The sequence below is a fragment of the Drosophila bipectinata genome, chromosome 2L, assembly GCF_030179905.1.
Source record: "Drosophila bipectinata strain 14024-0381.07 chromosome 2L, DbipHiC1v2, whole genome shotgun sequence".
NCBI classification, from domain to species: Eukaryota; Metazoa; Arthropoda; class Insecta; order Diptera; family Drosophilidae; genus Drosophila; species Drosophila bipectinata.
In genome coordinates, this window is record NC_091736.1 from 854,731 (window position 1) to 882,692 (window position 27,962).

Sequence of the window (27,962 nt, forward strand, 5' to 3'; positions counted from 1 at the left end):
AACTTGACAATTGATTTTTTAGCCACGTTGGATGGGCTTTTATACTGGATTATAAAGAAGAAACCGCAGAAAATTCCTGGGCCAATAATCAAGGGCTTACACTGCAAGGAAACGTTTTCTGTTTCATATTTTAAATTATTTCTTCCAAGATAATTTTTTTAATATTCATATTTTAACACACATATGTTTTATTGTGAATAAGTTTTAAAAAAATTGCTTTTAAGTTTAAATATATTTTGTAAATGGTAAGTCAGATATTTTCTCCTCAGGACTACCGACGCAACTAGGCATTTCCCAGGAAAAGTTGTTGCGGTTAGCCATGTGTGCCTTTGAGGAAGCAAACTGCATAAACAAAGCATTTTTAATTGAATATTTGTTTAAACTTTAATTTAATTTAATGAACAAATGAACTATAACGCCCCGTAAAACCACTTCATGTTGAAGAAAACTATACTTTTAATATTATTATTACATACTCCACTTTAATTTTATTTTACTTGAACATGTTTGTAACAAAACCTATCAAATAAGGTAACTTAATGAAACTAAATTAAGTCCGACTCCACACCGCTGTCAATGTAGTCCTTGAGCATTAATCCACAGTGATCTGGGAGTAGTCTTGTCCAGTTGTTGATATGCAACAGACAGCTGGGAATGGTGGCCTCCATCACATCGGAGCGGTGCGCCTCCACAATCCATCTGGCCACCTGCTTGGGATCCAATAGACCCAGGATGGAGGGGAACTTGACTTTCGGATGCTTGCACAGGCCCGTGTTGGTCATGTACGGGAAAATTGTGGTGGTTTTTATCTGTTGTAAAAGTTCTGATTAGTTTCTGGAGAATTAGGAAGGACTCTTCTTTTACCAGATCCCTGTAAGGACCTTCTCTTAGCTCTGCATGAAGTGACTCCATCAGTCCTCGCACTGCAAACTTGGTGGCGCAATAAGGAACCAAGTTGGAGATTCCCACCAAGCCCGCTATCGAGGAGAGGCAAATAATGTGACCTCGATTCTTCTGCTGCATGTGGGAGAGGAAGGCCTGTATAGTCCAGAACTGGGAGAAGACATTCACATCGAAAACGCGCTGGATTTCCTCGGCCGATTGTTGGAGGATGGGGTGAGTGGGCATGATGCCGACATTATTGACCAAAACAGAAATGGGTCCTATCTCGGCTTTCACCCGATCCGCTAGTGCCATTACCTCTGCCCGCTTGGAAACATCGCATCTATGAAACATAAGACATCGAAATATTGACCTCCTTGATATGTATTTATTACAAAATACCTGAAACTGTACACATCACCGATATTCAAACGTTTGGCTTTCTGGACTGTCTGAAGATTGTTCTTCTCATCAATGTCCACACAAATCACAGTGCTGCCCAAGGAGGCGTAATGCAGGGCCAGTTCCCGGCCAATGCCATGTCCAGTTCCAGTGATCTGAATGAATTTTATCACAAAATATTTCATAAGCCAATAAAAAAAAAAACTTACCAATATGACTTCCCCGCTGACATCCTTCAGATGTTTTGGCAGGAAAACCTGCACTAGTTTAACAAATAATTCCAAAAGAATGCGCACGAACAGAACAAAAAACTGGAGTATATCCTGTAGGACATCGAAAATGCGCTTTGAAGCGGTTGTAGTGCTGCAATGAAAGAATGAAAATGTATTTAAAAAATTCAATGTTTTCAACATCTTAAGATAGCTGGAACTACGAGTTGGCAAACATTTGACCAAACTTGAGGCTTGGCCAGCCCCGAAATGTCTTAATTGATCTATTTGTATGCACCCGCTGCATGTGCAATGTTCAAGCGCCCAAAGGTCAGACGATTGGCGATCGCCGGACTTTGCCAAGCTCCATAATACGCCTAGTACAACATAAGATAATGGAGAATGTTGAGACTGGCTCGAGTATTGACACTGGGTCTTGGCCCCCTTTTCGGATACTCGAGGGAGCTGCTAGCGTTCAAGTACAGTAAATGCTCCCTTGAAGGGACGAAATTAGGTGGAAAAAAAGAAAATATTTCCTGAAATAAACCTTGATTCCATTATAATAATATTATAACTTGTAAGTGATTGTGAAGTCTTCAGTTTTGGATACAAAAATTTAGTTTTAATAACTGTCTCTTGTAGCACTTAAATATTTGTCAGTATAAGTACTTACTGGATAATTTCACGCTCTATCATGGCCGCTGAAGGATGTGGTTGGTGGCTTGTGTTTTTGTTGTTTTGTTTCTTGAGTTCCGGGGTAACCCTTTTGGCCAAATCAAGCAGAACCCACACGGCCTTAAAGCCTGTAATGAAAAGGTAATGGTTTTGAGTCACGGCTAGTTTGGTTGGCGCTCTTCCGGGCTATTGTGGTTTCCTTTTCACAATTTTTTGGCGTTTCAGTTTTTTTTTACATAATTTTTTTTTGTAGTTTTTATTTTACAACCGGCTGGCCGAGAGCGAGTAGCGTGGGCGAGCGCGGAGAGTGTGGAGCGGCGACGCAGTGCAATGCAACATTTCCACTTTCGTTTTCGTTTAGTTTGCCACTAAATGAAAAATTACGTGCACTCCAATGTGGCACACAGAAAGAGACACCAGTCCGCAAACATGCACGTTTGTATGGATTACATTATGCGATGCCAAAAAGTGCACGGAACGCAAAGTCTCTTTCGCTCTTGGCCAGTTCTCTTTTCGGCTTTGCATGTCTAACTTGGCCAGCTGTGGTGGCTCTTGGCTGTTGGCTCTTTTCGTCCCGGTGGCAAGTAACCAGGAACCGAGGCAGGGGCTCGGGCAGGCGCTAGTGGCAGCTACATGGCTTGCCGCTGCTGCAATGGGGAAGCCAAGTGTTTGTTGCAACAACCAAAAAGCCATAACCATAAAATGCCACGAGGGCTGCTACTAAACTTTAGCTAGTGTTACATATAGGCTTTATAATGAACGCGAATCTAATGGATTGGAATTGGATATTATTAGCTAAGTAATGGTTCTAATAAATATTTCTTAAAATAACTAAAATATACTAATTAAAAGGCACGTTTTAAAGCGTCATTATTCTTAATAATTTGGAAGTTGTAGATTTGGTTTGGCAATTCCCTAATTATAGTATCGTTATATAGCTAGCAGGTGCGTCCATTTTTGTTTGATGGACAAGCAATTGTTTTATTTGCTTGTTACTTGTTAGTAAACTATTAATATTTGTTTGTTACTAGAGTAATTTCGACTTTCAACTTCACTCTTTACTTCACTTGGTTATTTTAAGAACTTTTTTGTAATATTTACACAAATCTTTGTAGATATAGCACTTTAATGAGGAAGATCCAAGTCCCAAAGTCGGGACTGAAACAACCGATAAGACTCGCAGTTGGCCGCCAAATGATTCCGATTTCTGGCTTCGCAAAACGATGAAGCCTAAGTTAATTTTAGGGGAGAGCCGAGCTTAAAAGAGAAATATTAAGAGAGGAAATTGTAAAAAAAATGAGAATACGATCCTTTTGAAATGATCATGTCTTTGCTTTATAAAATAGTTGTAGTTAGATAACTAATATATTGTTAGGTCACATTATAAATATTTTCATAATTGAAAGATAAAATATTCTTTCCAGTGTGCTCTGGTTTTGTTTCCTCTGTCTTCCCAAACCACACCTGACCTTCATCCGAGTCCCGGCCAAAACAAAAGACCGGGAAGCTGAAACTTGGCTTAAAGCAACATGGCTAAGCATGATTTACCGTTTCGCAGCATCGCTGTTTCTCCTTTGTGAAATGAGTAAGCAAAAGTTCGCGACCAAGTTCAAGTTCATATGTATATTATTATTTTTTTCGTTTAAGAAATCATACAAGCAAGGAAAGAGTGAAATGGAAAGGGGATCTGGATGCATCTCTCATCCGGTCTGGCCTTGGTGGCGATAACCAGTATTATTCATTCGCAAAAATGTACTTTTACTTTGCTTTATATTCCCTTTGTTTTTTTGGTTTATATCTGATTTTTTATCAGCTCTGTGGAAGGTCATTGAAGGGCTCACCCCGCACTTGCCGTTCAATTTCGAACGTTCGACGACCCAGTCGCATAATTGGTGTCAATTTTGAGTGCGACAACAACAACAACAAAAGCAATAATAGCCATATATATACGAAATAAAAAAAAAATAATTTATTAACTACCACTGCACTTTGCAGAGAGTTATTAAACAGGGTATCAAAAGTACTAACTGACTTCTGGCTAAGGGTTTTTAGATTAGAGACTTTCCTCAGATTTTTTTTATTTGTAATTTCCATATAACTTATTTGTAATTATTTAATTTTTATCAATTTATGCACCATGAATAAACAAAAAAATCAATATAAATAAACCAAATTTTCTGGAATTGCGACTAAAATAAATGACGTACGACAGCCAACTATTAAGGTGGAATTGGAAGCGTACGCAGCTTTAACGCCAAACCGCCACTTAAACAATCATCAAACCGGGCCCAAATCAAAGTAAACAAACTTTCAGCCTATTATGTAGGCTGTCCTCCGCCACCCACCGCCATCCCTGTGCGGTTAATAGTCGGGGGCTATTAGCTGGCAGCCAGCTTGTTGCTTAACGTTTGGGCTTTGTAGTTCCTGGCCACCACCCTTCTGGCTGGGGGCTATGTTGTTCCGCTGCCTGGGTCTCTAGACTGCCTTCATTTGACTTATCGATGTGGCGTGCATTAACAATCAATATGACATGTCAGGCACATGAATAACTTAGGGAGAAACATACAACGTATACCTACATGGGTATAGTTCATATCTAATCCGATCATGTCAAAAATAGTCACTAATGCGCCATATCCACCATTGTAATGTGAGTTCTGGATCAGATTTATTTTAGTTTTAGTCGGTAATTAAATGGAAATTTGAAGTTATTGTGAAACCTATTCTTTTGACATTGAAGCTCTCTCTAATCTTGACATTGAATTTCATTTAAATAATACATATATACATATTAGCAGATGTTCCATTAAGGTAACTGCTATTTTATTGGAATATTTATAAACATTGCACTCAGTATGTTTTGCTAATTGTCAACCATCAATCCGTCTGCTCGTCCTTCCATTAACATGCAAAACAAAAGTGAAAGTTTGTATAAAATGTCGAATAATAAGTACCCTTGGGGGTAATAAATTTGGAGAACAAGCTTCCCTTTCTTTTTTAGAAGGTTTCTAAGTTTTATAAATTATATGTAAAGTATATAAATATTGAACAAATAGCGAGGGATGATATGATATCAAATAACCTATAACATAAATATTAAACTGATCTGTATTAACCTTTTATCATGTTTAGTAAAGCCATCAGAAAAAGCGGTAAAGCTTTAATAAAAGGTAGAGTATTTTATTGGCCACGCATGTGGCTGTTCTGCAGTTAGCCGCCTGAAAGACGGCTTCAGTTCGGCAGTTGCCGTTGGGGAGTCAAGCGGCCAACAACGCCGGCTCGGATAGCTGTGGACGGGAAGCGGAAACTGGCTGGAAGAAGCGGAAACCGGTGAAACCATAGCCCAGAGTGGGGTGGGGGTCCAAAATGTGAGTATCTCCTTGCCTGCATATTGCTGTTACCCCGATGGGCTGGTGTTTGTGCGGTGAACTAGTGATTTGTTTACCTGTCAAAATAATAAATATAACTTTTGTTTTCGTGGGGCATAAAATACAGCCAGTTGTTGCTGTTGGTGTTGGCATTGGTAGCGAAAGCAGCGAGAAACAAGCCGGCGAAGGACTCTCGCCGCCTGTCTGCCAGATCCTTCCGCTCCCCGCCATCGCCCTCGGCCTTTGCCCAAGTGCAGTGTCAAAAGTCAAGCGAAGGATAATGTGCTTGTCTGACAAGAAAAATGTCTAAAATAGAAATTCCTCAAAAAAATCAACTGAACTTAAATAACAACTCGACTAAGCTGATGTTTAACCAAAGGACACGGCATTGAAAAAGGTTCAAGTAACCGACTCGGTTTGAATAATTTTAAGATGAATAGATCACAGTTTTCTGCGAAGCCCAAAACTATGCTACGGTTTCAAGTAATCTGTCATCCTCTGCTTTCTTTGCCAAAAAATCCCTAAAATGTCATACTTTCTCTTTTCTATGAACAGGACTAAATATATAAAACATTATAAGGATGTTTGTGACGCAGCCTCGACAGCAATGCCATCGCCTCCATGTACCAATCTTCTCTAGGATTATCTCGCTGCGCCGGTGCCTTATGACCCAGCCAAGAGTCGGGACCTCGCCCCTGGCCTGGCGGCTGCCCCGTGTAGTCGAAACCACACTTCAGAAACCAAGCCTGGTCGACCTGCAGCGGGAGCAGCTGAACCCTTTTGGAGAGGACTACCGCATTTACCAGCAGAATATCGATCTGGATGCGTTTTTTGGCGAGGAACCCAAATACGAAAAGGTCTCCGATGTTTGCCTCCTCAATGATCACTTTATTTTGGTGAAGATGCCTCCCCCTGAACCGACGCCTCCTCCTCCGAAGTCAAAGATCCCCCGATGCTTCAAGTGCAACCGCGGCAGCCGGGTTTCGCCCGTTCAGGAGGAAGTGGAGGATGATGCGACCAGTCCACAAAAGTCTGGCTGCCTGCAACCCTGGTCTTCCCGCGACCAGGAGGAGATTGAGGAATTCGATTCTAGCACCAGACTGACAAGTGGGACCAACCCAGTGGACCAGCCCGCTTCCGTGATAGTTGAGCAGCCGCATCCTACACTCCAGCTGGAGGCTATTCAATCGACAGCCCCTGAAGGTGCCCTCCAGGTTGTTCCCATCAGCCGGGGACCGCTCCACTGGTTCCTCTGGCCCTTTCGCCGGCGCGAAACCAAACCCCCACTGGCCGCCGTCCACAAGACCTACTTTGTCCGCTGGACCAAGCCTCCGGATACGCTCTGGCCAGGATTCGGAGTGGACAGGACGGAAGAAAGAAAATTTAAACTACGACGATGTCGATCGGCTGTTTTTTGAACTATCCTGGAAGTACATCATTTCTTGTATATATTTTCTACGCAAAGTAATATAAGGGTCCATATCGTAGGATAATAATGGTTTCAAAGTATTTCTTAATAATAAATGCGATTTAATTAAAAAATATTTATAGAGTTTAACTTTTACACAAAAATCCGACTTAAAGATACATTTTCAAAATCGTTATCAAATATTTGTAATAGTAGAAACGTACTATGCATAATTATTACTTTACTTCTAAAGCTCTGCAGTTTTTTATAGTTTAATTGTGATGTGATCACTTAAATTTAAATCATAACAAAATTAAGAATGTGTCTAAAATCCATGCAAAGTATTAAACTTTAAGAACTTAAGCATTTTGTAAAGAATTTAATAGTCCTTGCCACTATCTGAACTCCTTTCCTCATGGGCACATGTCAAACTCCAATTTCCGCATACAAAATTAGTGTCTGCCATGCTGGCCGAACTTGCCTTGGCTAGAGTGTGTGTGTGAAGGACCCTTCCCCAAATCCCAAAGCCCTCCCCAATGGAACTGCAAAATAATACAAAGAAACCAAGAAACAAAATGCAAACTACTTAAATTGCTGGGCCAATGCAGATAAAGTCAAGCGGCCGAGGAGAAATAGTAGTTTTAACTCTTTTTTTTTTCTCTTCAATGGAATTTGCACGCGTCCGTGAAGCCCAGTGGGATGGAGGGGACATGGGAGGGACTGGGCTGTTGCTTCATTAGCTTTGGGTCCTGAAAATGTCGGGCAATGTCGTTCGTTACTCCCGCCACGGGTAGGTGGCGCTGCAGCTGGAGTTCCTCAACTAATTACGAGGGAGCCCACCATAAAAACAAGTTCATGATAAAATGCCCAACTGGCGGGAAGTGGGGAGTTTTGGGGCGGCTGGAGGAGGCAAGTAGCTGGCATAGACCAGCTAGTCTAGCACCCTGCGCCACCGCATACATAATAATAAAATAAAATTAAAACCGTCACGCCAGGCGTCAGCGCGGTGGAAGTCCGGCCATGGCAATCGCGGCACAAAACAAAGCCCTCGGGGGCCTCGAGCCCACAAGGAGCTGCCACTGAAGCTGGAGGGTCTGCACCCGGTCGTGGCAGGTCGAGAGCGCGGATCGGGCCAGCAGGTCACCGCGTCGTAATGAACCATTAATATGCGAGTTCCCCCAAAAAATAACAGAGGCGATAAGAACAGCATTTTTCTAACATTGAATGCCGAAATCGAACCAAACCACCAAATGCACTGATAAAAAATATTGTTTTTTTTTATTATTAGAATTAAAATTGAGAATCGGATTAGAATTGGAGAAGATATGGCCATCTATGTGGGCCCTATAGGGGAAAACCGCTATTTTTAAGGGATCCCATCACGAAAAATGGACAAAAAATCAAAAAAATATTTTGTCTCAGGATGCAGAATGGTGAAGAATCGATCTAGAAATCGTTTAAGGTACTCCGCTTGAGAATCAGTTGAGAATTGGGGAAGATACAGCCATCCCACTGGCCAATATAGGAGAAAAATACATTTTTAAGTATTTTTTAAGAAAAAATACATTTTTCATACCAACATGAAAAATGGACAAAAAATCGAAAAAATATTTTGTCTCCAATCACAAATATTTTGTGATGCAATATGGTGGAGAATCGATCTGAAGAAAAATCGTTTAAGGTACTCCGCTTGAGAATCGGATGAGAATTGAGGAAGATATAGCCATCCCACTGGGCCATATAGGGGAAAACCACATTTTTAAGGGATCCCATCATGAAAAATGGACAAAAAATCGAAAAAATATTTTGTCTCAGGGTTTTGATGCAGAATGGTGGAGAATCGCTCTAGAAATCGTTTAAGGTACTCCGCTTGAGAATCGGATGAGAATTGAGGAAGATATAGTCATCCCACTGAGCCATATAGGGGAAAACCACATTTTTAAGGGATCCATCATGAAAAATGGACAAAAAATCGAAAAAATATTTTGTCTCAGGGTTTTGATGCAGAATGGTGGAGAATCGCTCTAGAAATCGTTTAAGGTACTCCGCTTGAGAATCGGATGAGAATTGAGGAAGATATAGCCATCCCACTGGGCCATATAGGGGAAATCACATTTTTAAGGGATCCCATGAAAAATGGACAAAAAATCGAAAAAATATTTTGTCTCAGGGTTTTGATGCAATATGGTGGAGAATCGATCTAGAAATCGTTTAAGGTACTCCGCTTGAGAATCGGATGAGAATTGAGAAAGATATAGCCATCCCACTGGGCCATATAGGGGAAAACCACATTTTTAAGGGATCCATCATGAAAAATGGACAAAAAATCGAAAAAATATTTTGTCTCAGGGTTTTGATGCAGAATGGTGGAGAATCGATCTAGAAATCGTTTAAGGTACTCCGCTTGAGAATCGGATGAGAATTGAGGAAGATATAGCCATCCCACTGGGCCATATAGGGGAAAACCACATTTTTAAGGGATCCATCATGAAAAATGGACAAAAAATCGAAAAAATATTTTGTCTCAGGGTTTTGATGCAGAATGGTGGAAAATCGATCTAGAAATCGTTTAAGGTACTCCGCTTGAGAATCGGAGGAGAATTGAGGAAGATATATGGGCCATATAGAGGAAGGCCACTGGGCCATATAGGGGAAATCACATTTTTAAGGGATCCATCATGAAAAATGGACAAAAAATCGAAAAAATATTTTGTCTCAGGGTTTTGATGCAGAATGGTGGAGAATCGCTCTAGAAATCGTTTAAGGTACTCCCCTTGAGAATCGGATGAGAATTTCCCCTTGATATAGGGGAAAACCACATTTTTAAGGACATCATAAAAAAATGGACAAAAAATCTAAAAAATATTTTGTCTCAGTTACTCCGCTTCAGGATCGGATGAGAATTGGGGCTCCGCCCAAAGTTAGCTTACCTTTCTTGTATTATTTAGTTTATAATATATCTGTAAACGCATTGTTTCTTCTCAGTGTATACTCCAGTATTCTTTATTGTTTTCCACTTTTGCCTCTGAGCTTGGGCTTATCATTAATTATAATGTCTGAAATGGAGGCGAAGGCATTACCATTTGGCCAAAATGCTCAATTGGCTTAGACGGTTTGTATTATACATGAAGTTGGCTTTGTATGAGCCACTATTTTATTTTGGAAGTTTGAGGGGGAAACTTAAGAACTTCACCTGTCGACTTGGACAAGTAAATGCAACAAAACTGAGCCTAAGCTTTGAGATTGTATAACCGTTTAAATATCATAAAACTAAAAATTTAATAAATTTTATTCGATGTTAACTGCTTTCTAAGTAGACCCATTGTCGCCACCTTTTGACATAGTTCCACACCTTATTAACCTGCCATTTCTTGCCTACCCAGTTCCGAATACAACTTAAATTTGGCCAACCTGCCCAACCCAGAGAGAGGGCTTCCAGCTCCGCTTAATTGATGGAAAGTAGCGTAACCGTTCCGGCCAAGTTAAGACTTTGGAAGGCCGAATCTCCGAGTGAGTTGGAACCGCTCAGCAGCCGACGGGGACAGAAGACACTTGCTGCGAGCAGATGCCAACAGGAAGCTGACAAGGAGCGGCCGGAGATCCCGCCAAGCATTCCAAATCGATTACGACTATATATTTTGGAAAGATCAAAGAGGGAGTAGGGAATACACTGCACCTAGATAGTCTGCCTCGTTCTGGCAAGGTGTTTATTAATAAAACTCCAACTATTTCGCTTCAAAAACCAGCCAGGGAAAGGAAAACAGCAACAGAAACAGTTGGTGGTACGCAAAGTGTTGACAATGGCCCAGGACGATGGCTAAGTCCAAGTCGTTGGCACCGACTGCGCAACGACCTTCGCTCGCACAGGGTCCTCCTCGGGCAATCATCGTTAATGATGGCAATGTCCTTGTGCGCCCCGATTTGACAAATCAATTTGTGCGCTAACAGCATGCGCTCGACTCGACTCGACTCCGACCGGCTCTGTTCCGAGTGAGTGGGATAACTCGGCGAAGGACGAAGACGAGGACACAAATCTGACATCTCTTTCGCCCCCTTCCTCGCTCTGCCGTTTGGCCTACAAACGTATATCCTCGATGACGGGGATCACAGTACGAGTAGTTGGCCAAACAGACCAAACCGAAATGTTTGCCAATACGGTTGGGAATCTGTTTGGATAGATCATGGTGTGCAAGGATAGTTTTTGATAAATGAGATTCAGGGACAGGGATATGCTCTCATTTAGCAAAGGATAAAATATGTTACAAATTAATTTAGCTTATTAGTTTTTAGTTATTTAAATCCCAATGGCGTCAGTGTAAGGGTTAGAATTGTCTTAGAATCAATGTAAATAATTATACTTTAAAAATGCATCTTTATAAATACTTCAAAATTATATTTAGATTCAAAAATTCAATCATTTTGATGTCATCTTTTCATCTAATTTCCTATAATCCCTTATTATCCTTGACTTACAGACTTTCGTCCAACTCTCAACTCGAACACTCAATCGTACTCCTTGGCACAGGACACCTCATTAGCAAGGATTATCGCTGTAGCTCGAGTCTCGAGGAACTCGGGGACTCTACCTAACACCCATCTACCTGACTTTGACTCCTTTCGACGGAGTGACTGACTGACTGGCTGAAAGCTAAGCCTTTCCTACTTTCTTGGCTTAACTCTTGCCTGCGAAAGGACTGCCTTTTGTGCTCCTTGTGCGAGGAAAGGGGTTCGTGTCCCGGATGAGCACTGAGCACTGAGCACCGCGCACGAGGACGAAGAATGACAGCAAATAAAAGTTTATGGCCCAGTCGTAAACGACCCGAAAACGAGTTGACCTGGCCTGGAAGGGCTGTGCGCCGTTTACTGCATTCTTCCTGCATTCTGCAGCAAAAAGGATTATTTCGGAAACGGCCTAATCCTCGAATGGGAACGGGATACTGCAAATCCTTTCGCAACCTTAGGCCGCTCTCCTGGAATTCATCGGCAACTTGCAGTTCCCGATTCGCAAACTCGCAAATCCCTCTCCTGGGTTAGTCCGCCTAGATGTCGGGTAAATATTTTGAGGTTTTGCGCTGCTTATGTCTCAGGCAACGCCTGGGTTTATTGGTTCATCATCGGATCGGCAGGTAGATCCGATCCGATCCGATCCCTTCGATTGCGATCTGCCCCAGATCCCCCGACTGACCGATCGACCGACAACAATTAATAAAAAAAATTAAATTAAATTTCATCTCGAGTCGCGTCGTTGTAAATTACTGTTTTCCCTGCCTTTGATGTTCAACACTTTGTCAGCTCATTAATCACGGCTTAGGGGAGGGCCTCCTCGGCCCGGGAAGAGGGATCCGTCCGGCCATGATCTCGGGACAGCTCCAACTCCATTAACTGTGCACAGCAGCCTTCACATCGCGTGAAGGCTGTTACATCCATCGGTGAGCTTTTCCTCTAGCAGCTCTGGAAGCTGGGTAATTTTTGATCGCTACCGAAAATTAATGCGTAATATTTCTGATTTTAATCGTTTTCCGATCGAAGCTTTCTTTGGCTCCAGTAGCAGTCCACGGTAGAATTTCCTCGCCGCTGCCCAGTGGGTAGCGAATTAAAATTGTAATTGGTTTATTAACCCAGTTGGCCATATTCGGGCCCTATTAAATTGGCATTAGACTTTTGGCTGGAACCGGCCGGATAACCATCTTCGGAATCCGGTTTTTATCTGGAACATATTATCTCAACTAGATCTAAATGGATTTTGTGCAATTTTCTTTGCGAAAATCTTCGACTCTACCTGGAAAATCCCTGCCAAATCCTAAGTCGATTGAAAAGTCAATATTTACTTTTCTCTTTGGCCAAAACCAAGTGCCGATTAGCAGTTTTTTCTAGATTAAAATAATAGAGCCAGATCCTTGGCCCTGTCTGAGCCACTTGTGTCTGGAGGTGAGGTTTCAAGGATGGATTTTCTCCTCCTCTTGTTCGGGTAATGACTTTATTAATTGCCATGGCCCGGACACGTAGGTGGATCCAAGGATGAGGTGTGAATTTGAGGTAAGTCTGAATTCCGAAAGCCGAACGAGAGCAATTACTCGGGTTCGAGGGAATCGAGGGGGCAATTAACACCTTGGTTGGAGTTGGACCTTAGTTCTGATAAGTTAGTTTCCATTTCGGGTAGGAGAGTTTCTCTTCTTTTTTTCCGGAAACTGGTCCGCACAGCGAGTGTTCCTGGAGGAGACGGATGCTCAGTCCTCGGAAATGTCCCCTGCAGTGACTGTTGAAATCTCCAGCCAGGTTAGTGGAAAGCACAGCAGCTACTTAAAGGCTCTAATGGCACCGAGGATTTTCCGATTCCTGCTGCGAACAGAAGCGTGTCAAGGCTGCTGAATGGCCAGGCTGGCGGGATCAGGATGTCAAAAGCAAAAGACGTTGAAATACGGTATAAATTAGCATAGATCTTTATTTTCAAGGCACTTGCTACTTAGGATGTACATCTTAAATCTAAACAGCATAAAGTAAGACTTATGACTACGAATTGGAACTATTTGGGGAGGCGAGTGTATTAGAGGTTTTCCATTTGGAAAACGTCCATACTGCCCCGTGAATAAATTGTATTTTCATGTCTCTTCCCTCTCTGTTGTATCCCCTGCTATTTACATCTTTGGCGACTTGTCTCTCTAGGATATGGTGACACCTGCTCCTGCTGCGGAGTAGGTGGAGGCGGGGGATCCCTCCTCAGTACCAGGAGTGGTAGAACGGCTGCGGCGGCATCGCTGTGTAGTTGACCTTCGAGGGCGACGAAAAGGCGGCAGCATTGAAGTTCTGGGGCATGAAGTGGGTTGACGAAGTGGGCGGTGGATAGTGGGGATGAGCACCGGCGTACTGGGGATGAGCATGCGGATGGGCGTGCGGATGCGGGGCATGTGGATGCGGATGTCCGTGATGGGGGTGCGAATGGGCATGGCTGGGAGCCGACGGATAAGTTGCATATTGCGGCGTGTGCTGGTAGGGATGGAACATCTGGTGGGCTGTGGCCATCTCCAGGGCCTGGTTGGTGGAGCTGGTGGAGTTCAGCGAATCCTCCGGCGACAGGGGAGCATTGGGCCTGAGGGGCTGCATGGAACTCCAGCCGCCGTAGAGCTGCGACTGATTGGCCACCAAATCGGCGGTCTCCACTTTCAGGGCAGCCGAGAGCTCTTCACTGCCAGCACTGGCGTTGGCCAACGACTGCGAGGGATCAGCAGCTCCCGCCCCAGAGGAGGACAGGCCTCCACCGACGGCTGACAGACTGTTGGGTGTGGGCGGCAGCTGGCCGAATCCGGAGGACACCGACTCGTTGGGGCTCTCGTTGCGAGGCATTGACTGGTGGACTTCCGATTCGGTGCCGTAGACGGATCCCAATTGGGTTTCGTAGCTGGACACGATAATGTTGCCGGTGGGAGTGGTGTTGCCCGTCTCTCCGGGAATTATGTAGCCGGCGCTGCTGCCTCCGTTGGGAGTGTAGAACTGATGGTGGTGCGGCGGTGTGGTGGCCAGTTCCGGCGAGAGATTGCTGCTGCTGCTGGCCATAGGAGCTGCTGGAGGAGCGGCAACGGAGACGGTAGCGGCACTGCCGTAGAAGTCGTACTGCTGTTGATAGACACTGGCGGCGTCCAGAGCAGGCATCATGGCGAGTGGCGCCATGCTCGACACACTGGACACAACGCTCGGCAAGGCGCTGGAGGTGGAAACATGGCTGCCAGGAGCCGAGACCGAAGTGTTCTGCTTACGGAGACGAGCCCGACGGTTGCTGAACCACACCTGGATGCGTGCCTCGGTGAGATTGGTGCGCTGGGCCAGCTCTTCGCGAGTGTAGATGTCCGGGTACTGGGTCCGCTCAAAGGCCCGCTCCAGCTCATCCAGTTGGGCGGCAGAGAAGGTGGTCCTGCAGCGGCGTTGCTTCCTCTTCAGGGCGATTCCTGGCTCACTTTCGCAATCGGAGATGTCCTCGTCAGAGGGTTTGTTGTTGTGATGACCGCCGCCGGAGGCATCCGAGCCGCAAGAGCTGGCAGAAGTCTTAGTAGGTCCTGATGGGGATCCCGATCCGGAGGACTGCTCATTTTCCAGAGGAGCATCACGACCACGCACCAGGCGTGAAATGGCGGAGACAGAGGGAGCTGTGCTCCGATCGCAGACACCCTCGCGGATAAGCTTCTCACGGATCTCCCAGGAAAACATGCCCGGGTTGGTGCGCTTGTAGTCTTCGATTCTATTCTCGATCTCTGGTGTGGCGATTCTCGGCTTGGAGCCACCAATCACACCTGGACGAATGGATCCGGTTTCCTGGTAGCGGTTCAGGATCTTGGAGACGCATCCGTGGGAGACGCGCAGCTGGCGGGAGATGACGCAGGGCCGGATGCCGTCGGCGGCCATCTCGACGATCTTCAGGCGGATGTTGTTGGGAAGTGGACGACCGTTGATGAAAACTCCACCCAGTTGATTGACGCGTCCCTGGCCGCTGTTCATGTCTGGAAAATGGAAAAATGGGAAAAGGAATGTTTAGAGGCTTTTCCAATTTGCTAGGTAGCGGGAAGCGCGTGTCACTTGATTTACGACACCTCTGCTGTTGACTTCCCGGGAAGATGTCGAAGGTCAGAGGCGCGCGACTCTCCCGTCGAGCAGCTAATGGCCATTAGAGAGTCGCCGACGACCTTGTACCTTAGACTGAGGTGTTTCAGAGATATAGGGAATAGTATGGGAAAGATTTCAAGGATTTTGTTTACTGAATAAGATCTTTAAGGAGAGTAAGAGGTAACAGGGACTCAGAAAAGTAAGGATGATTTCAAAAAACTTTGGACATTTTATTGATTTGAGAATATTAAGAAATCAAGTAGTTTTTATAGTAATGTCTGGTGGGATCAGTTTTTTGGGTTTGGAACTCACCTTGCATTGTGGAATATCCATTGAAGAAGGGTCTGTGCATGGCTGCAGCAAAAGCGGTGACGGTCATAGTTTCTGGAGCTCCAAGATCGGTAGTGAGGACCCGGTTCGAAACCGGCGGCGACTCAATGGTGCTTTTGGTTATGAATTTCACTTTTTGTCACTTTAAAATAAACCAAGTATCGGGCACTTTATCAAAGTCATAAATAGACGTTAGCAAGGTGTGGCTAAACTGAATTTTTTTAATTATTTGTGATATATATTTTTAAGTATCTCGGAATCGAAAGACACGAATCTTGAAAAAGGCAAAGAGGCGAAGACGAAGACGAGATGCGGTGTGGCTCGTTGCGCTGTCTGTGCCTGACTGACTTCACCAAACAAGTACGGGCCAAGATCGTTGCCTTTCTGTGAAGCCGCGGCCCAGACGTCGGCCATATCCCACTGCCACCTTGGCCACTTGGCAGGTAACCTCCACGCGGACCAATCCCAGAGCTCCGAGCGACTGCCTCTCGCTCGCGCTCGTCGGCAGATCTTGCGCCATACTCAGCACCCGTCTCGCTCTTCACCGGGGGGCGTCTCGGCTGTAGAATGAGAGTGCTAGAGTGGGAGAAATGGAAGTGGGGTACAGCCAGAAAGAAAGAGGGGGAGTGCTCCAGAGGGTCCTTGACATGCAATGCCAGTCCTGGAGTTTCCGGAACCGGGTTACCTTTAGGGTTTTAAGGGCAGTAATAATGTTAATTATATTATCCTTTAATTGTAACCTAATTAAAGTCGTAAGTCTTAAAAAAATTTACGGATCCTACATTCCAGAAGACTTTTGGGGGTTCCACTTGCGTCCGGAAATGAAATTATAAACTAAGTGGTAGGCATAATGCAATCGAGTACGCATTTAACACTTTACAAGCGTAATATATCCTTTATTGATACCTCATTATGGCTCTTAATTTATAAACGAACGAGGGCAGTCCAATTTCCAACAGTTTTAAATTGGAATTGGAAGTCATCGCCAAAGTTTGTAAGTCTTTTAAAAATTTGTGATCGAAATTTAAGACATGATATATCTAGAAGTTTATAAGGAGGAACATTTAACGACTCATTTTAATAAAAAGATATTGAAAGATATATGATATAATGTATTGAAAAGCCCTGAAAGATATTCCTTGATAGTACCTTCAAAAGCACTTTTAAAAAACACGATTTTCCTATATAACTTCTTTGAATATTTTAAAAAATAGTTTTCAAAATGTGGTATAGAAGCAAAAGTATAAAAATTTAATAGTTAGGGCTTGACACATCCTAACCATAACCATATCCTTGTCACGCTTTGTCGTAACCATTATGCTTCGGTACTCGAGGTGATGGCCCTATTCTTCGGGCTCCGCATGAGGTTGATTAATTATGGAATTTCACGCAACAGAAACTCACCAAAATACCAAAAAAAAAAATAAAAAAGAAGTTAAATAAAGCCGCTGGAAAAGAAAGCGTTGAGCGGGAGAACCAGAAAACCCGGGGAACAATAGAGAGCGCCAAGATGGTTAAATTAATGATGGTCTCCGGTGGAAACGCCAGCGCGGAAATTGGCCCAGAGAGACGTGACCAATGCGCATCCTCTGGCTTAGATCCCCGATCCATATCAAGGACAACGGAGGCCGCAAACCAACAAAGGTCTTGGGTTTCTACTGCTCGGTGAATTTTGGGTTAAGCAAACCCAACGGGGGAAGTTCTACTAGGGATTACCAGTGAGCGCCCAGTGAGGAGTCCAGCCATTTGCGCCTGGCAGGATAGCAAACATCAGCACGATGACCTTGAAGCTATAACCTTGATTTACGAAACGATATAACTGGACACTATATTGACAAATATTTTGAGATTGCGTATCCATTTTAAGAGCAAGGCGCCTCTTCGATTGGATTGGATTTTTCACACAAATCGATCCTCATTGATTTCTCAATTTAGCGAAACAATGCCCTCTGAAAAGGCAACTCATATAACGCTAATTTCGCGCTATCAACGCTCGAAAATGTCCTGTCTTGGAGGGAAGAGAAAGGAACTGGCTAAAATGCAGGAAACAGTAGGTGGCAGGATGTGCCATAAACACTTCGAGTCAGCTTCGATCGCATTTCCACGAATCGACCAGCGGGAAAAGAAGACACATCCGTGCAATGAATAAGGATGCTAAGAGACTTTTTATGATGCCACCCAGGGTGCTATGAATGAAAATCATCCTCGTGATCGTCAACTTTCGCCAGCGTATCCTGGATACTTGGTACCTGCGAAAGCACTTGGATCGGAGCTGATGTAAAGCATTATAGAAACTAAAGGTGCTATAAGTTGAGAAAAATTAATATATAATCGAAGAGTCCTTTAAATAGATTTTGTTTACCATAGTCATATTCTGTTCTTGAGGTTCTACTGATAATATTCTATTTCTAATAATCTATAATCTATAATCTATTTCTTCCAAGAAGATGGCCTCTATGACCAATCTACCCATTCCCTGCCTTAAAGCCTATAATATCCTGCTACTAGGTAATACCTAGTAGGTATGTCCTAGTCGAGCATACTCTCGATCTGCATTCCAACTGTATTTTTTCCACTTTTCACTGCTGAAAAGCACTTTTCACTGCTGTTTGGCAATCGATTCGCTCTGGCCGGACGTAATGTGGTCTGTTGTCACACATTGGAACGGCCTTGATTGTTTCACGTTCCCTGCAACTAATGTCTTTATCAGTCCCGTGAGGTGGCTGTTTCTATTGCCTTTGCCCCGTTGTGTGGATGTGTGGGAGATGCTGTGGCTGTGCAACGAATTTCCATGTCGACAGCCCACAGAAGGCTGATCGCACCCAGAACTCTCCACGGGGATGCTTAGATAATGAACTATTTAGGGGCATGATTTCTAGAAATTAGGAAAAACAGAAAGGATCCTCTAACATACCATGGCCAAGCATGCCTAAAAGTATCATAACTTGTGGTGTTTTACCTTTTCAGCTTAATTTAGAAGAAAATTGGTAATTTTTTAGGTAAATGGGGTCTGAGGTTTAAATTAAAAACATGTATTGTATATGTATACAAAAATATAGTTTACTTTTTCTTTTAAGTTAAGCCAACAATTAAAATACAATTTTAAAGCATTCGGTTAATCCCCTACTTGTTTGCTAATCCCCAAATATTTCCACTCCCGAACCAGACAAGCAGGCGGCGATTGACTTTCTGGTTAATCCGCAGTAACTTTGGGTAAATACGACTTCCAGTATGGTCTGGAGCTGCCCCCTGGTCACGGCCCAGCCCAACCTGGAATACTCAAGGCGAGTATTCTACGGACTCCGGAGTGATCGTAAAATGAAATCCCCGCTAAAGCATGCAAACAAACAGCGGCAAAATGCGAGATTAGAGAGAAAGTCGCACCAGCTTAAGGAACCGATCCGCCAGGATTCTGTCGATCCGACCATCCTGCCGGTCCTGGATCCCGGCGATCGACAGTTGACTTTTTCAAATATTTTGGAAAAATTCTCGAGTGTTGATCGCACGATTATAGCGGATAATCGCATTACAGTCGAACGTTTTATTGATCAACATTTGTAAACGATTTTCCATGGCCGCTGGATGGGATGTGCCAAGAAATCCCAGGTAGCACTGCAACAAAAAATATGAAGAAATATACTGCGGCTTAACACAGCCCACGCCCACCGTAAAAGGGGGCGGAAAGCTGAAAGGGCCTTTCCCGTACTTCGGGCGGCGATCAGCACCACGGCGAATGCGATTAACCCTTGCCCCGGCCAAGAGCAGTGCAAGTTGGTAGCAGTTTAGACGGGCTAATTGAAGGCATTAGTTGTTTGTGGGTCGCGAGGTGGCTGGGCTTCTGCGGAACTGTCTTTGTCTGCAAATTAGCATCTTTCATGTGGGTCGATGCGATCTTGGGACACTCCTCCGGCCTCCTGCCAGAGACCTCTGCCTACAATCCGTTGGTTTTGGCACCCCGACCACATGACATTCGTTATGCTCTGAGGAAAGGTACTGCATGTGGAAAACTCTGGATAAAAAATAGTTTTTCTTGACTTGAAATGAGGTTGAATATTAAACATAATATATTTATAGATTTCAAAATATTATAACCTTAAGAAATAACCTGGAAAATAGTCATAGACGTCGTCTGGTCTGGTCGGAAACTGTTTTCAGCAACTACTTAGGGCTTTGGCTGCAGGGCCAAGGAGGAACAAGTCCTGAGGGCTAAAGGGGATCCCCTGCCACATACACCCACTTTCGAGAAACTCATTAGCCCGGGCCACAACAAAACAAAACATCACAAAACAATCCCATCCAATCCAATACAATCCAATCGACTGCTAAACGCTGTCGGCACACATCTGAGACAGAGGCCAACAAATTGATCATTTAAACAGAAGGCGCAGAGGTAGGCGCAACCCATCGTTGTCCAACAGATTCACCAGATCAACAGCATCAGGTCGAGATCAAACACCTGGGCCCAGGGCCCATACCCCAGAGCCCTCAGACCATAGCCCTCAACCTGCGAAGAAAGTGACGAGGCCGCGACGTCAACAAGATTAATATGTTTTCCAGTCCGACTCGGTCGGTGCTCTGGTGCGCTGCTGCCATCTACAGCTTCCAGCTTCTGCTTGGGTTCCAGCTCCAGCTCCTTGTCCCTCCACGGAACACATTTCACTCCGCCTCCATCCATCAGCCAACAACCTGTTCTCCAGTTCTCCGATTTGTAATTGCTCTGCTTTGTAGCCGATCAGCATCGATCGTGGATCGCACATCATTAGTTTTATGGGAAATACATATACATAGATTCGTAAATGGTTAAGTCCACAAAGTAGGTGGCGTTTTTCTCACATCTCCCGGGTCTCGATTGCTTTGTTGGATTCTGCGTTTGGGGATCTTCGGCGGCGTTTGTGAATTAGCCACGGATCGCATCGGATATATGCGAATTTAAATAAAATTATTCAATTGTTTCATTAATCACTGAGCCCAGACTGCGTTTTCCTTGATTTGTTTTAGAAAATGCATTGCAAATGGAAACTAATTTCCAGAGTCTGTTATTATTTATACATTAGGCTGGGAAGCCAAAGGGAAAGCGGTGATGGGCTTGGAAGTTTCCTTTGATTACCTCTAAAAAAAGTGATCTTAAACTATATTTTTTTTATTACTATTTAAGTAAAAAAACACTCCCAATAAAAATGAACAGAAGTTGATTTCGAAACATAAAAAATAAGTGCAGCAGTGGGGCATGATAAAAAAAAATCAAGCATGGGAGGCTGCAACCGAAACGCACACTTAATTTCCGCTTAATCAAACATAACAGCGACCAGGGGCAGCCACCACCAGCCCCCGCCCACATCATCTGGAGCAGACGACCCTGCCACCAGCCCCTCCTGCCTCCGAAGAAAATGTATGACAGACGCAAGGGCTCATTTGCATGAGCACTTTGATGGAGGGCGATGGGTGTCAGAGCATGAAGATCTCGCTCCATTGCGCAATGTTGGATGGAAGTGGGTGTCGTATCTGGTGGAAAGCTGAAAGATGTTGGCTTTTATATTTCAAAGGAAAGCAGAGAGTTTTCCTGGAAAAACAGCGGGCTCTGTAATCGCAATTATCACGGCACGAATATCAAAAGACAGCGGTTAACATTACACGATCCTGACCAGACTGGCTTTAAGAAATTGTAGTTTTGTATTTGCTGTAAAATAAAATTAATGCCGATTACAATTAATATACATATTTTATGATCAGTATTATAAATTGACCATCTCGCAGTATGACCTATGGGTCCTGGATATGTCCAGTGTAGTTATATTTCCAAGCCTATGACTTGGGAAAGACTCATATATAAAACCGCAATCATTGCCATAAATAAACAATCGCCAAGTCCATTATCTGACGATCAGTGGATCATAAAATCGCGCCTCCTTCCCGGTAAGGATGTTGAAAATCGAAAAAATAAAACACCGCGATCAGCGACCGTGAAATCGCAGCCAATATATGGGTGGGATATGCACAATATTCCCAAAAAAAAAATGTGTGTGCGCAAAGAGGAAATAGGATACTGATGGTTATTTTATGACAGCTCAGATCCTGAGTTCCTTCCAAGGAAGAGTAGCGTGCGTGGGCTGTAGGTTCAGGTAAGCCTCGAGCACCGACAACCGATTATTCCCGAATAAAACACTTTATGACAAATAGTTTGGGCATTAAAAATTATGTCAAAAAAGAGCGGGACTTGGTTTATTGGGATCGGGTGTGAGTGTGGACCAAAGTCATTGTTTTGGCCAGCAAGAGGGTTTTTACTTTTTCGACTTTTGTTTTGACTTCTCGGTTGACTTGACTTGGCCGTTTTGACTTTTTGAATCCTTTAGGTTCTCAGAAACTTGCAATTTCAGCAAAAACTGTTCTACATTTGTCAGGAAATGGGTTAGGTTCTATGAAAGAAGAAAGCCTTCTTTAGGAATGCATAATTTCCCACACGAAAGGGCCATAAAATAAAAGGTAAATATTTTATAGTTTAAACAAGAAAAAAAAAAAATAGAAGATAATTTAACAGAAATTGTTTCAGAAAAATGGATTACACCCCATAAAAACTGTAATATCCATACTTAACAATGGCAGAAGTTTCCAATGGTTTGTCCCACCCTAAGCCGCAAATAAAACACAAAATTATGCATTATTTCAGACTAAGCTCCGCCCATGCTGGGCACATTCAGGGAACGGAACCCGCAGCACTAAGACTCCTCAAAAACTCCGCCCCAAATGGGGCAGAAAGAAGAGAATGGAAGAGAAAACACACAAATTTACCACAATACTTCACTGCGTGGGCGTACCAAATTGAAGATTCGTCTTGCTCTTTTGGTAAACCGTGCGGTTAAAGTTGAAAAACAGCCAACCCAACAGCCAATTGACCATATGAGAGGAATCGAAAAACTAAGCGGGGTTCCTCCGAGTAGATGACCTTGAGGAATGGTTGAGAATATTGGACTCCCTACTGCAAAATCCATATGTCCTGGGCATGGGTGTGACGTTTTGGTTTCCGAATTGGTCGCGCATCAGCGTCGCGCCGCGACCTTGGCAGATTTGCGATCCGGACCCCTCACCAGTTCCTACTCACTATATGCGGTTTGGGTTCTGGTCGCAGTTTGGTCGCCGATCTCCGTCCACGCACAGCAAGGTGCACGGTCAACACCGAGGACTCTGTGTGTTTCGCAGAAGAACCGTAAATATTTTGGGTGATTATTTTAGATAATCTTCGGATAATGTCCTTGGATTGTTTCTCTTTGTCGCCTTAGCGGAATATTTTGAGTGCTAAATGTAATTTGGCTATTTTAAATAAAATATTTATTCTTTGGTGTAATAATAAAGTAGCATAGTAATATTAATCAACAATAAAACGGATAAAGTTTTTTTAATTATTAAACAATTTTGACAATTTATAACAACTGTTTGCTAGCTTAAATCTAAGATTTTAAAACTTTATTTTTTTCTGTTCTTTGTTGTTTTAGACCGTTTAGACCGTACTTAGTCAAACGAATTCAAATGGTCTTGAAGTAAACCGTTTTTAAAAACGTAGTCAGAGATAATGTGTTACAAAAATTTTATGTTTTTGAATTTTTAAATAAAGCATTTAAAAAAATCTCCCAAACACTCACAAATTAAAAAAATATATATAATCTTAAAAGTTTTCTTTAAAAATTTAAATATCCGTTAGTAACTGCATTTTATCGCATTTGACAACACTGTCGACAAAATGGCCTAATGTGACCGTTAGTAGGGAATATCTGAAAACAATAATTTTTTAACTAGTTTCTATGACCATGAGCATTGAAATTCCAATAAATATAAATAAAAAAAAGTCGCCAAAAATCTTTTTATAAGTTCTGGCCTGTTATTTATTATTTGTAGGATTTTTTAGTGGGTTTTCGGGCTGAGAGGGCGGATATCAGAATCGGCCATCTGGCAACACTGCACAATAAGGTGCAAATCAGAAAAGGGTCCCCGCAATTACACAATGTCTGAGGAAAAGCAAAATGGAGATGAATTAAACGACCTGCTAGACAGTGAGTACAAGCAGAACTATCTTTAATGAAATTACTACCAAGGCAACATAATACCCAAATTCCTTGCAACCCTTTACAGGTGCTCTGCAGGATTTCGACAAATCCGGTGGCGGTGGTGACAAGGGGGACAAGGACAAATCCAAGGCCACAGATGCGGCTGCTGAAGATGGTGCCGACGGTTCAGAAGATCCAGATGCATTTTTCGTGTGAGTCATAGTAAATGGGCCCATATTTTCACCAATTGAACTTTGTATTCCGATCTCGCCCATTTGCTTTGCAGTGAGCAGGCCAAGGTACTGGCCGATCGTATGAACACGTTGTTTGGTGGGCCGAACACACCCACCGGGGATATTCCTCCACTGCCTCAAGATCCAGACCAGATTATGGCTGGATTCAAGAAAATGGCTGAGGCGGCCGCCCTTACTCTTAGTGGCGAGAACTCAGCCAACGATGAGGACGTGTCCAAGTACTCCGACAGCATTTCGCAGGCACTCAAGGGTCTGCAGGAAGGTTCCGAGAACCTGTCGGCACCGGCTTCCGAAAACGACATAGCCAGCATGTTCGGCTCGCTGAATCTAGACGGCGTAAGTGTCCAGTTTGAGCTTCTTAGTAGCCCTGATTCATGTTTTTCCCACAGACTGGTGAGGCCGATGGTAACATGTTCCTTCCCTTCATGGAGGGAATGATGCAAAGCCTACTCTCCGCTGAAATCCTGTTGCCAAGCATCAAGGAACTGCTGGAAAAGTACCCCAAGTACCTAGAAGAAAATGACGCCAAGCTGTCGGCCGAGGACAAGGAGAGGTACATTGAAACACGACTTACGCAGTTAAATATTACGACTTAAATATTTAATCTTTACAGATACCAGAAGCAATTAGAACTCTACAAGGTGATTGAGGGGCATTTACAGAGCGAAAAGCCCGAAGATTCAGCGGCCACCAAGAGGGAGAAGTTCCGCGTTGTGCTGGACGACATGCGCAAACTGCAGGATTACGGCCAGCCGCCACCAGAAATTCTGGCTGAGACGGGCGGCGACCTGCCGTTCGGGGACCCCACTGCCGGCGGCTTGGCTGCCGGTCCGAATCCGCAATGCCCCACCATGTAGTCGTTGTCGCTGGCGGAACACAGTCGTCTCGTGGTGTGCCAATTGGTTAACTGTTGAGTGTTGCACATTTAGGATAAGGAATTTTTATTTTACTTTAATCCCCGACAAAACAATGTGGCGGTCGTTAAGGGTTACGTCTCTTTAACCAAAAAATTGTATTATCAGTTGGTTTATTTTATTTTTCTATAACTAAATACAAAGAATCGACAGCGAAATAGAACTACAAGAAGAATCGTCGACGCGACTCCATCGAGTGGCGCTTATTAGAGATGATCCAGGCGTAGTCTCCCGTCTTACTGTCGAAGGTACCCTCTTGCAGGGAACGCAGCTTGAGCGTGAATCTGGGGCCTAGTTCGCGCAGCTTTACGCGCTTGCCTTCTTTGGAAAATTCATAGCGATGGTGCCGGAAGAATATGTAATCACGCTGGTTGTGGAACGTAACCGCCCTGCGTCCGCGAAACTCTGGATCATGGTGGAATAAGGCGCCCAGCATTCGCCCCACGGTGAGACCCAGGCGGGTTGTAAAGTTTGTTAGTATCACCTCTGGCCTGTGCTTGGTAATCTCCTTGTGATCACGCTTAATATCAGATGTCAGCGTTACATTGGAAACCTTAAAATGGGCAGTCGGGCCACTGGGCAAGTGGATGACCAGCAGTCCGTTAGGCTTTCTGCGATCTTCGTTTATGATCACCACATCGGTGAACTGCTCACGTTCGGCGCTCTTGCAAATCTTCTTTACAGACGACTTGTTTCTGATTTTAACCAGGGCGTTGGGGAATATGCGCGAGAGTTCCAAGCCAAATTTTCGCGTCTTAGTAACTGGATTGTCTGCAAAGGTTATCAAAACCTTGGGCTCGTAGGAACGCTCAAAATAAGAGCTAAAGTCGTCCAGTTCCAGCTCTTTTTGCAACTCTTCGTTGTCTGAGTCGTTGAGATTTGACACCTCCGTTTGATCTTTCTCGCGCAGACTTTCGATTGTGTGACCAGGGTTGGCCGGAACACCCGCCTTTCGTCTGGCTCGCCGCTCCTGCATCTTTTTCTTGTGCTTCTCCTTCTTCATTTTTTTGAAGAGCGCCATGCGCTGCTCCTTGTTGCGCATCAAACTAAGGGGATTAAGCACCGGTATGCGGGGCTCCTTATCATCTTCATCGTCCTCGTCATCCTCCTCCTCGTCGTCCTCGTCTCCATCCTCATCCTCGTCTTCTTCGTCATGTGCACCAGCATCTTCAGACTTCTTCGGCAACTTCTTCTTGGACGAGTCTGCCTCAACTTCATTATCGCTGTCTGAATCATCGCTTGGAATTGCCACGTCCTCGGGCTCATCCTCGGCGAAGCTGGAGTCGCTGTCAGAATCCTCCTCCACAGGCTGGGCTGCTTGTTTTCGCTTATTTTTAACCATTTTTATAAAGATCAGAAGGAAAATGGTTTGCTTAAGCGGCACGTGTTGATATTCTTCTTCTACTACTTGACAGTCGCCGGGCGCGCAGACACCTGCTCAACGACTAGTGTTGGAAAAGAAATACATTTAAATTTCGAAAATAAAGTTCCTATTCATTTAAGGTTTCAATTAATATTTCTAAAGTATAATTTACATTACAATTCAACACAGTTTCTAGGGTCAATGTGTTCTAAAATCCTTAATAATACAAAGACGAATTTGAAAATAACCCGGTATTTCTGAGTAGTCCCTCCATGGTCTTACCGAACTCGTGGTAAACAATAATCATATGTAAACAAACGCATGCGAGATGGGTCTTCGCGTTCTGGAGTTATTCAGCGGTATCGGTGGAATGCATTATGCGTTCAAATGTAAGTGAAAACCTTACAATCTTAATAATAATAAAATGCATTATTTGGCAGATGCACAACTTCAGGGCGAAGTTGTAGGCGCCATGGATGTAAACACGGTGGCCAATGCCGTCTATGCGCACAATTTTGGTCTTAAGACCGTTAAAACGCGAAATATTCAAAGCCTCAGCGAAAAGGAAGTCACGAAACTAAACGCCAATATGATTTTAATGTCGCCACCGTGCCAACCACACACGCGTCAGGGATTGCAAAAGGACACTGAGGACAGGCGGTCTGACGCACTCACTCACCTTTGTGGGCTTATTCCGGAGTGCAAATCCCTACAGTACATTCTCATGGAGAATGTCAAGGGATTCGAGTGCTCCCAGGCAAGAAATCAGTTTGTGGAAGCCTTGGAAAAGGCGGAGTTCTATTGGAGAGAGTTCATATTAACACCCACCCAATTTAACGTCCCCAATACCCGACACCGGTACTACTGCATCGCTCGCAAGCACCAAGATTTTTTATTTCCTGGTGGAAAAATCTGGGAAGATTTCCCTGGGTTTAATGAAGATGGGCAAGCTTCTACGAAAATCGGAGAAATAATAGAACCTCATGTAGGGTCGGAGTTCCTCGTCCCAAATGATGTTTTAACTAAAAGAGTTCTGGTCATGGATATAATTCACCCCACACAAAGCAGATCAATGTGCTTTACAAAGGGTTACACCCATTACACTGAAGGTACAGGGTCGGCATACACTCCACTTTCGGAAGAGGAATCGCATAGAATATTTAAATTGCTGGAGGAAACGGAAGATTTGGAAGTCCGATTGGATTTGCTTCACCAAATAAAATTACGGTATTTTACGCCGCGGGAGGTTGCAAGGCTGATGAGTTTTCCTGAGGAATTCACTTTTCCGGACGAGACAACGAATCGGCAGAAGTATCGCCTGCTTGGGAACAGCATTAATGTTAAAGTAGTAGGTGAATTAATAAAATTGTTAACCACCATTTTAAAATAAAATTTTTCGTTAATTTCAAATGCAAAATATTTTGGCGCCATTGGGGGAAGGAAGTTATACTTCCAAGGGGCCGTTACTTGTTTTATAATTGTTAGTTTAAAGGTAAGATTATAATTTAAATTAAAGATAGCTTTTATTA

The 27,962-nt window shown here is 43.7% G+C and overlaps 6 protein-coding genes and 3 long non-coding RNA genes across 12 annotated transcripts; 6 read left to right on the forward strand and 3 right to left on the reverse strand.

Moving 5' to 3' along the window:
- Positions 1–472: 472 nt before the first annotated feature.
- Positions 473–3,376, reverse strand: firl (firelighter). The gene is made up of 6 exons (XM_017249872.3): positions 3,270–3,376; positions 2,167–2,296; positions 1,494–1,647; positions 1,285–1,439; positions 865–1,225; positions 473–809 (listed from the first exon to the last, which is right to left on the reverse strand). Exons 2-6 carry the CDS (start codon positions 2,187–2,189, stop codon positions 546–548), a joined length of 957 nt encoding a protein of 318 aa, XP_017105361.2. The 5' UTR covers positions 2,190–2,296; positions 3,270–3,376; the 3' UTR covers positions 473–545.
- Positions 2,307–4,295, forward strand: LOC138925736 (uncharacterized). 2 transcript variants are annotated; one of them, XR_011441946.1, is made up of 4 exons: positions 2,307–3,113; positions 3,593–3,753; positions 3,816–3,920; positions 3,982–4,295. It is a non-coding gene; the product is annotated as an uncharacterized lncRNA (long non-coding RNA). The 2 variants fall into 2 exon arrangements; XR_011441947.1 differs by having other exon boundaries at positions 2,309–2,967.
- Positions 4,296–5,441: 1,146 nt separating this feature from the next.
- On the forward strand, positions 5,442–7,078 carry LOC108131153 (uncharacterized). Of its 2 annotated transcripts, none has more exons than XM_017249889.3 (2): positions 5,442–5,536; positions 6,092–7,078. In XM_017249889.3, the coding sequence occupies exon 2, from the start codon at positions 6,118–6,120 to the stop codon at positions 6,952–6,954; it is 837 nt and encodes a 278-aa protein (XP_017105378.2). In that variant the 5' UTR covers positions 5,442–5,536; positions 6,092–6,117; the 3' UTR covers positions 6,955–7,078. The 2 variants fall into 2 exon arrangements, with proteins under 2 accessions (XP_017105378.2, XP_070133039.1); XM_070276938.1 differs by lacking the exon at positions 5,442–5,536 and adding an exon at positions 6,001–6,019.
- Positions 7,079–13,070: 5,992 nt separating this feature from the next.
- On the forward strand, positions 13,071–13,555 carry LOC138925737 (uncharacterized). The gene is made up of 2 exons (XR_011441948.1): positions 13,071–13,220; positions 13,294–13,555. It is a non-coding gene; the product is annotated as an uncharacterized lncRNA (long non-coding RNA).
- prd (paired) lies at positions 13,362–16,459 on the reverse strand. The gene is made up of 2 exons (XM_017249822.3): positions 15,849–16,459; positions 13,362–15,433 (listed from the first exon to the last, which is right to left on the reverse strand). Exons 1-2 carry the CDS (start codon positions 15,913–15,915, stop codon positions 13,662–13,664), a joined length of 1,839 nt encoding a protein of 612 aa, XP_017105311.2. The 5' UTR covers positions 15,916–16,459; the 3' UTR covers positions 13,362–13,661.
- A 414-nt stretch (positions 16,460–16,873) lies between these two features.
- Positions 16,874–23,271, forward strand: LOC138925735 (uncharacterized). The gene is made up of 2 exons (XR_011441945.1): positions 16,874–19,856; positions 19,941–23,271. It is a non-coding gene; the product is annotated as an uncharacterized lncRNA (long non-coding RNA).
- A 482-nt stretch (positions 23,272–23,753) lies between these two features.
- Pex19 (peroxin 19) lies at positions 23,754–25,233 on the forward strand. Its single transcript, XM_017250148.3, has 5 exons — positions 23,754–23,908; positions 23,988–24,114; positions 24,189–24,492; positions 24,546–24,709; positions 24,770–25,233. The coding sequence occupies exons 1-5, from the start codon at positions 23,860–23,862 to the stop codon at positions 25,011–25,013; spliced, it is 888 nt and encodes a 295-aa protein (XP_017105637.2). The 5' UTR covers positions 23,754–23,859; the 3' UTR covers positions 25,014–25,233.
- LOC108131315 (probable ribosome production factor 1) lies at positions 25,145–26,493 on the reverse strand. Its single transcript, XM_017250146.3, has one exon. It carries the CDS (start codon positions 26,410–26,412, stop codon positions 25,234–25,236), a length of 1,179 nt encoding a protein of 392 aa, XP_017105635.2. The 5' UTR covers positions 26,413–26,493; the 3' UTR covers positions 25,145–25,233.
- A 136-nt stretch (positions 26,494–26,629) lies between these two features.
- On the forward strand, positions 26,630–27,830 carry Mt2 (methyltransferase 2). Of its 2 annotated transcripts, none has more exons than XM_017250147.3 (2): positions 26,630–26,822; positions 26,874–27,830. In XM_017250147.3, exons 1-2 carry the CDS (start codon positions 26,762–26,764, stop codon positions 27,821–27,823), a joined length of 1,011 nt encoding a protein of 336 aa, XP_017105636.2. In that variant the 5' UTR covers positions 26,630–26,761; the 3' UTR covers positions 27,824–27,830. The 2 variants fall into 2 exon arrangements, with proteins under 2 accessions (XP_017105636.2, XP_070133038.1); XM_070276937.1 differs by having other exon boundaries at positions 26,693–26,822; positions 26,888–27,830.
- The last annotated feature ends 132 nt before the right edge of the window (positions 27,831–27,962 follow it).

Bases quoted from the DNA above. Each gene is read 5' to 3' on its own strand.
- Mt2 (XM_017250147.3), top strand. From the start codon at position 26,762: ATGGGTCTTCGCGTTCTGGAGTTATTCAGCGGTATCGGTGGAATGCAT. The intron at 26,823-26,873 runs GTAAGTGAAAAC...ATTATTTGGCAG, and splicing joins AATGCATTATGCGTTCAAAT to ATGCACAACTTCAGGGCGAA.
- LOC108131315 (XM_017250146.3), bottom strand. From the start codon at position 26,412: ATGGTTAAAAATAAGCGAAAACAAGCAGCCCAGCCTGTGGAGGAGGAT.
- LOC108131153 (XM_017249889.3), top strand. From the start codon at position 6,118: ATGTTTGTGACGCAGCCTCGACAGCAATGCCATCGCCTCCATGTACCA.
- firl (XM_017249872.3), bottom strand. From the start codon at position 2,189: ATGATAGAGCGTGAAATTATCCA. The intron at 1,440-1,493 runs GTAAGTTTTTTT...AAATTCATTCAG, and splicing joins TCAGCGGGGAAGTCATATTG to ATCACTGGAACTGGACATGG. The intron at 1,226-1,284 runs GTATTTTGTAAT...TATGTTTCATAG, and splicing joins GGTGATGTGTACAGTTTCAG to ATGCGATGTTTCCAAGCGGG.
- Pex19 (XM_017250148.3), top strand. From the start codon at position 23,860: ATGTCTGAGGAAAAGCAAAATGGAGATGAATTAAACGACCTGCTAGAC. The intron at 23,909-23,987 runs GTGAGTACAAGC...AACCCTTTACAG, and splicing joins ATTAAACGACCTGCTAGACA to GTGCTCTGCAGGATTTCGAC. The intron at 24,493-24,545 runs GTAAGTGTCCAG...TTTTTCCCACAG, and splicing joins GCTCGCTGAATCTAGACGGC to ACTGGTGAGGCCGATGGTAA.
- prd (XM_017249822.3), bottom strand. From the start codon at position 15,915: ATGACCGTCACCGCTTTTGCTGCAGCCATGCACAGACCCTTCTTCAAT. The intron at 15,434-15,848 runs GTGAGTTCCAAA...TCCATTTTCCAG, and splicing joins TGGATATTCCACAATGCAAG to ACATGAACAGCGGCCAGGGA.